General features: G+C 54.0%; 1 protein-coding gene across 1 annotated transcript; it reads right to left on the bottom strand.

The window, feature by feature from the left end:
- Nucleotides 1-475: 475 nt before the first annotated feature.
- On the bottom strand, nt 476-2,164 carry MYOD1 (myogenic differentiation 1; the record flags this gene model as incomplete). The annotated part of the gene is made up of 3 exons (XM_080719837.1): nt 476-723; nt 1,006-1,084; nt 1,538-2,164. 3 exons carry the CDS (start codon nt 2,162-2,164, stop codon nt 476-478), a joined length of 954 nt encoding a protein of 317 aa, XP_080575963.1.
- Nucleotides 2,165-7,767: the final 5,603 nt, after the last annotated feature.

The raw sequence follows: 7,767 nt of genomic DNA, 5'->3' as shown, positions 1-7,767 counted from the left end.
ACCGCTTACACTTGGAACTGGAGCGCACACCGCAGGCGGTGGGAAAGAGTGAATATCGTCAGGGCTTCGGGAAAAAATGGCTACCCCCCAAAGCCTCCCCCCCAAAAAAACTGGGCGTCGGGGAGCTGGGTGTAAGTTTGCAAGGGTCTCATTCCCCTTGTGGGAGGTAGCAAAGAAAAGCAAGGGCCTGGCCCCTCATGGATCAGCTCTGGCTCACGGAGGAACACCGACGGGCAAACTAGTGGATCTTAGGGAGGGGTGCTGCATAGAAAAAAACGGACTTCGTCCTTGCCCTGGGGGCTGCGGGGGGGGGGCGAGGGCCACATTTCCGTTTTCCCCCCTCAGGAGGAGTCGCTTTTAAAGCGCAATTGGGAGGAGTGGCATTTTAGCTCAATCTTTTGGGCGCGCGGGACCCAGGGGCCCCATCTCTTTGGAGGGGAGACAGCGGCGCCCTCCTGAGTGGCTGCCCGCCTCCTCAGAGCACCTGGTAGATGGGGTTGGGGTTCGCGACGGCAGGGCACTGCGGGGTGGCATCTGGGGACGGGGTGGGGGCGCCACTCTCGCCCTCACTCGGGACGGTCTCTTGCTGGCGTGGAGGCGACTCAGGCGGCGCGTCCGCCAGCGGGAGCGCCGGCGCGGCTGGACTCTCGGTAGAGATGCGCTCTACAATGCTGGACAGACAGTCGAGGCTAGACACCGCGGCGCTCTTCCCGGACCTGGGCTCTGCACGGGGCGGATAGGTTAGTAAGCAGGGGTTGAGCCCCACGTCTCCCACCCCTAGTCCAATGCTATGGGGCAGAGGAGAAACCGAGGACCTGCTGGAGTCCGGGCAGTACCGGGCGAAAGGGGAGGGAGCTGCGCGTTTTGTCTTCCATTCTCTGCACCATCACCCAAGAAGTGGGGGGGGCGGGGGGAGAGTGGCGAGTACTAGATTGCGGGAAGCCAGGCAGCCCCAAAGAGAACTTGCCAAGGAGGCGCGAGCAGGGCGGGGCCGGGAATACGCACCGCTGGACACCTCGCTGTAGTAGGCGCCGTCGTAGCAGTTCCGCCGCCGGGCGCCACTTGGGGGGCCGCTGTAGTCCATCTGTAAACGGCAAGGACAACCCAGTCAGCCCTGCACGGGGCCGAGCACCACTCCCAGTATCTATCCTCTACCCAACTCTCCAACTTTCAGCCACGAATTCCGGGCCCGATCTATCCAGTTTGAGAGGTAGAAGCCGGCAGGAGCTGAGCTCTGCAGCACGCACGGCCAAGCCGAGAGGCAGCGGTCATCTAGGGACACATATCTGCATTTTGAAAGTAAAGACAGTGGAGAGAAGACACACCTTTAGGTTGGCCCAACAGTGTTCTGATAGCGCCCCCAATCAGGTGGATTGTATAAGCCCTGTGCGTCTCCACTCCGGCGACAGCTGTCCTGGACAGGGGGTCCCGCCCAGAAGAGCCCTCCACCCGGCCCAATGGTCAGTTCTCCGCCTTATCAGTTCTCAGATATCCCGGGAGCCGCCTTAGCTTCTGCCGCCTGCGGTCCTGGACTTACCATGCCGTCGGAACAGTTGGAGCGTGGGCTGGACGCGTCGGAGTCGCCGCTGTAGTGCTCAGCGCCACCGCCCGGGGGAAGCGGGTCGGGCGCGTAGAAGGCGGCGGCGCCTGGGGGCCCGGCATCTTGGTCGCGCAGCAGCGCCTGCAGACTCTCTATATAGCGGATGGCGTTGCGAAGAATCTCCACCTTGGGCAGCCGCTGGTTTGGGTTGCTGGACGTGCAGCGCTTGAGCGTCTCAAAGGCCTCGTTAACCTTGCTCAGGCGGCGCCGCTCGCGCATGGTGGCGGCCTTGCGGCGGTCCGCGTTGGTAGTCTTGCGCTTGCACGCCTTGCACGCCCACAGCAGGCAGCGGCCCGCCTGGTGGTGCCCGCTAGGCGCGCGCACGTGCTCGTCCTCGCGCGCCCCGGGGCCCTGGTGCACCGCTGCGGGGAAATGTGAGTGCTCCTCCGGCTTCAGGAGTGCTCCCACGTGCACAAGGCGCGGGTCCAGGTCTTCGAAAAAGCGCAAGTCCGGGGAGTCGAAACACGGGTCGTCGTAGAAATCATCTGCTGTGGCAAAGGAGCAGAGCGAGCCGTCGGGCCCGGTTAAGTCTACGTCCCGGAGCGGCGGCGACAGTAGCTCCATATTCCAGCAGGGGAAGGCGCGGTCCTGGTCTCGCCTAACTAAAGTGGCAGGAATTGCCCGGGACTTTCTGTCACTCTGGAGCCCCAGCGGTGTGATGGCAAAGTGCGGGGGGCTTGCATGCACACTTGACTGTCTCCCCACCCCGCTCTGTCTTGTCTAATTGGACCCGTGGTGAGGAAAGCAGAGGCGGCGCGCTGGGGCTTTCTCACCCCTAGATTCGCGCCAGGCGCCCTGGGCTATTTATCTGTAGTAGCCTAAACGCCCCGGAGCTTTAGCGGGAGGCCGGGGGCGGGGGAGCCCGAGGCCAATAGGAACTGAGCAGGGCGGAGTTTGGAGTCCCCAGAGTGCCGCTGGGGCCAAGCAGTGCCCCCTGTCCCGTCCTCCCTCTAGGCACTAGTGCGCGCTCCGGCCCCTCCCTAAACTCGGGCGACTCAGAGACTGGCCGCCCAGCCTGGCTGCACTTGGCCGCCCCGCACACACCTTTTTCAAACCTCTCCAGCACATGACTCCCACGTCCACGGGGAATGCTGGCCACTCGCGCTTCCAAACCTGCCTTTGGATCCCGTGGTGTCCCCCTTATTTGTAGGGAAAACAGAAACAGGACGGGGTGGGGGGGGGTAGAAATCAGCTCCGGAGAGATTTGGAGGGAGAGGCAAGGCGATGATAGAGCAGAGAAAGACCTAAAGCTGAGATAGTGAGATGTAAGAGAGACTCCCAAAGAGGCCAAGAAACAGTAGAGAGCTAGAGTCAGGGAGCAGAGAAGCACGCTAGAGATGGTGAGACTAGATCTAAGTGGGCCGGCCAGGGACCAACACGCGGAGGCTGTGACACTCTGCCAGCCTGTGCGCTGAGTCTCCCAGAGGGCCACGGCTCCAGGCATCTTCCCCAGGCGCTGAGAAACCCTGCTGCGTCTATACAGGGGTTGGGAATTGCTCTTAAAACTTCGTGCCACTCTTTCCAAACTTGGAACTTGCCCTGGTCCGGAAGGAAGGAGGCAGACTCCGGTTCAACCTTAACCTGCACGTTCCCACCTCAGGTGTCCAGTGCCATGGCCTGGGGGTCCAGGATGAGATGCCTCTTCAGCTGGGAAGAAAACCCCCTCTGCCTGGGGTTTGTCTACTCTTCCACTGTGTGCAGCCAAGGGAAGTGCCTTTTGGATATTCACCAGCTCCAGGACCTGGCCAGAAGAGCTCCCCCCCCCCCCGTGGGGCTTTTGTGAGATTTTGTGGAAGTCACGTATCCTTTCTGAGCCTCACTTTCCCACTTTGTAAATCTAGGGAATAATGTTAATCTCTTGGAGTAATTGAGATGCTGGTGAGAATCTGAAGAGAGGGAAGATATGGAAGCCCTCAGTCCAGGGGCAGGGCAATGCTGGTAAAAGGGTGTTCTTTTGCCCCAGCACATGCTGAACTGTATGTCCAGCAGGCTTCCTTGCCATTGTGTGGGGTACTGAACCTGGCAGAGCATGGAATTTCCAAGCTCCAGGCTCACTTGCTACGGCGGTACAATGTTTTGGCAGGTTCGATGCCTCGGCTGTGTCTCTTTCTAGCAGGCTCACAGGAGAAGCTGAAACAGAAGGCAGAGGTGACCACCTCATAGGAGCTCTGGCTCCCCTAAAAGCCCCGGCATACCCTACCCTCACGGTGCCCTGCAGCCTCTTCTTGAATCTGCAGTTCACAGCTCTCTGGTTAGAAATCTTCCTGGACCATACACCCTTGTTTGCTCTCCCCTCCTGGATACCAGAAATTTAAGCAAGAGTGACCTTCGTGTCTTTCCCACTAACTACTGTAAGTCATTCTAGCTGGTCCTTCTGGGCCCTGGAAAGCTCTCTTCCCACCAAACCCAGGGGGGCCTTTTGGGGGTCCTACGTCCTTCACTTCTCTGCCCCTGGGAGTAGCCCTGAAGATCTTCCTCCACCCCATTGCATTGCATCACCTTTATTTATTCTTTCAATACATGTGTGGAGTAGCCATTATATGTCAGGTACTGGCCCAGGTATTGGGATACAGCAATGAGTGGGTGGCAAAACAAAACCCAAAGACCTGCTCAGATGGTGCTTACATTGTAGGGCAGAATGACAAATGAACCAATAAGCAAGGAAGTATATAATGTCATCTTTCAACACTCTGGACAGAATCCTGCCTCAGAGTCCTGCACTTGTCCTTCTAAGCTTATAGCCCTCTCCCCAGGGCTTCCCCTGAGATTGGCTGCTTTTCATCTGTGGGCTCACGTGTTGCCTCCTAGGTGAGCAGAGTGAGCTAGAGGAGAGTTGCCGGAGATGGGGTCAGAGCGGGGGAAAGGGGATTGCATTCTGAGATGAAAAAATATTGGGCTTGAGCAGAACAAGCGTGTTGCCACGTGACTTACATTTAACAGGAGTGCTCTGGGGACTGGGGTGCAGGGCAGAGAAGCAGGGATACTAATTAGGAGGCTCCTGCGATAGTCCTGGTGAGTGAGATGGCCACTTGGATTTGGGTGGCAGCGGTGGAGCTGGTGAAAAGGAGTGGAATTCCAATTTATTTTCAAGATGAAGACAGCAAGATGTATTCATAGTTGGATGTGGGCATGGGGAGCAGAGAGGAGTTAAGGAGGGACTCCTGGAAGAATAGATTTGGGAAAGAGGGGGTTTACAGGTGGTAGATCAAGAGTCCAGGTTTGGGCACAACTTGAAAGGCACGTTCAACATCCAGGTGGCAATGTCTGAGTAGGCAGGGGGATTTATGAGGCTGGAGGACTGGGGGGGGGCTCTGGACATAACAAAGACTTGTCCACTCTATCTGCTTGCCCACTCCAAGACCTCTCCTAAGTCTGTCCATCCTCAGTGTCACTATCCTGACTATGTAGGCACACTGCGGGGCTGGAAGAGCCCAAGAACTTGCCTGCACACCTTACTTCTACTCTCTCTCTCTAACTCATCACTACATGGTAGCCCAAGTAATCTTTAAAAAATCTAAGTGAGATCATATCACTCTTCTGTTTCAAACTCCTCATCAGCTTCTCATTATATTTAGAAGAAAATCCTATCACCTTCTACTGGCCCAAATACTCCTGCAGGAGCTGGCTTCATCCTATCTCCCTCTCCAACTTTATCTGGAACCACCATGATCTTTGATGGCCCCATTCCAGTTAGCCTGACTTCTTTTCCTTTCTTTCAACACTCTGGATGGGATCCTGCCGGGGAGTCCTGCACTTGCTCCTCTAAGCTTATAGCTCTTCCCTTTCTGGGTGCTTACCAAGATTGGCTGCTTTTTAAACATCAGATCTCAGCTCCTGTGTTTGCCTTCTTGGGATGTTTCTGACATTCCCTTTCAGGTAGCTACCCCCTTACTGTGGATCACACACCCTGCTGTTTTCTGGGCACGTCACTCTTTTTTTTTTTTTTTTGTGATACTGGGAGTAGAACCCAAAGGCTTTCTACCTCTGGGCCACACTCCCAGACCTATTTTATACTTTATTTGGAAACAGGGTCTCACTAAGTTGCTGAGAGCCTCACTTAGTAGCTGAGGCTGGCTTTGAACCTGTGTGATCCTCCTGTCTCAGCCTCCCAAGCGCAGGGATTACAAGTGTGCACCACCACACCCGGCGCACTTCATTCTTTAATGATCTTCTCTATCAGTCTGTTCATTGCTTGATGCAAAGTCAATCATGAAGACAAGGATGTTTTAGTTCATCATGGCACTTCCAGAAACCATCACAGCACTGGCTATATAGTAGGCATATTATAAACGTCAAGTGAATGAATGGGTGGTCTCACACTCTTTGGATCTCTATGCATATATTTGAACTTCATGAAAGGTGTCATTAATGGTTGTATTTCCTCATAAATGGGCAGCTGCAGCCAGTTTTGGTGGCTCATGCGTCTAATCCCAGGATTTAGGAGGCTGAGACAGGAGTATCACAGATTGGAGGCCAGCCTCAGCAACCCAGCAGGGTTCTCAGCAACTTAGTAAAACCTTGCTTCAAAAAAAAAAATAGGGTTGGGGGTATAGCTCAGAGTTTTGTAAAACACCCTGGGTTCAATCCCCACTATGGCAAAAGAAAAAGACACTGTGTACATAATTAGAAACACACACTCTGTCACACTTGCTCTTCCCAGGCCTGTAGAAATCTTGTAATAGTATGCATCAGAAAGATTTGGTGTTTATTATAAACTTGAGTCTTTTCATTTGACTTAAACTCACAATGAGGAGTATGATTTCTTATGGTAACAATTTCGGTTGAAACAAATATTTCTTCTTACCTGTTCAAGCCTTGGAAGAATGCCTGGTTGCACACATAGTAGGCACTCATATAATTTTTAGGTGAATGAATGAATGAATCCACTTAATTGAAGAGTAGCCATAAATTTCCAGGGAAGCTCTTCAAATTACTTATCCGTGCAAATCTAGGTTTTTTTTTTTTTTTTTTTTTTTTTTATCCAACCCTGAGCAAACCAAGAAAATACCCAAATAATGCTGAGTCTTAAGTAATTATAGCTTTGTTTTTTGTGATTTATGTTCATGAAAACTTCTTCTGGGCTGTTATCAAAGTGCCTTTACAATATGTAAGTATTAGATGTTTGAATTTACCAATGTATTTAATAATTTATCATGGTAGCTTATAAATCTAAATTGCTTTTATAGCTTTAAACTTGACTACTAGCTTCAAATTTTTCTGCAATTAATGGAGCACCATTTTAAAATGCAGAAACATTCTAGTGGTAAAATTCCACTCTTGTATTGGACTACCAAGTGGGATTTTTGTTTGCTACTAGGCTTTGCTGCTTGAAAAAAAGCCTGGAACTCAAAGAACTTGGTGACCTTTACAGACCTCTCCAGGCCTGGGATCCAGTCCCGCCTGGGATCACCCTTCTGCTTGTGCCACATCTGTGGAGAGAGGGTTGTCAACACTGTCATCCCATCCCTGCTGCCCAAAGAGCAGGGAGAAGTGTGTCTGCCCTGGGACCTGGTGTCCTTTTAGTCTTAGTAGTGGGCTGGGATCCGGGAAAGGAAAGGGCCATGAAGTCTGGAGGCTGAAAGAGCCCAAACCTTATACCGTGGAGTCTAGTCAAGGCTGCCCCATCCCTGGGTCCTATGAGAGGCCACTGGCTTTGGGCTGAGGGACGCTAGGGGCTCCCCTGGCACCTCTCCCTCCATTGCAGTGCTGCACAGCCTGCTTGGCTTTGTGATTTAGGGCAAGGGCACAACTCACCCTGGAGGCCACCCTTGGGGCCAAGGCCCTCCTGTCTTTACAAGAAGGGGCTCCTTTGATGGGAGGTTGGGAGGGAGGGTGCCCAGGCTGCACCCTCTGCCCTTTCCAGTCCTCCCTACTCAGCTCTCTTGGCCCACAGGCCCAGGGGCTATAAATGGAGAGCTGGCCTGTGGGAAGGAATGCAGGCCTGGCTGGGCCCCCACAGTGCTGTGCCCTCCGGGGAGCCGCAGGCCTGGGGCTCCCTGCAGCCTTTTCATATATATAGCCTCTGGAAACCTGATCCAGCCCTGCACCTGCCCCAGCCTCAGGCACCCTGCCCTGCCCTGCCAGGCAGACCTGTGGCCTCTCTGCTAAGGAGGCACAGACGGCATATCTGGCTGAGGGTGAAGGGTGCTGGCGTATCAGGGGGTGAC

Source organism: Muscardinus avellanarius (assembly GCF_963383645.1).
Source record: "Muscardinus avellanarius genome assembly, chromosome: 1".
Taxonomy (NCBI): domain Eukaryota; kingdom Metazoa; phylum Chordata; class Mammalia; order Rodentia; family Gliridae; genus Muscardinus; species Muscardinus avellanarius.
The sequence above is the reverse complement of the archived record's forward strand: the minus strand, read 5'-3'. Positions and strand labels throughout refer to the sequence as shown.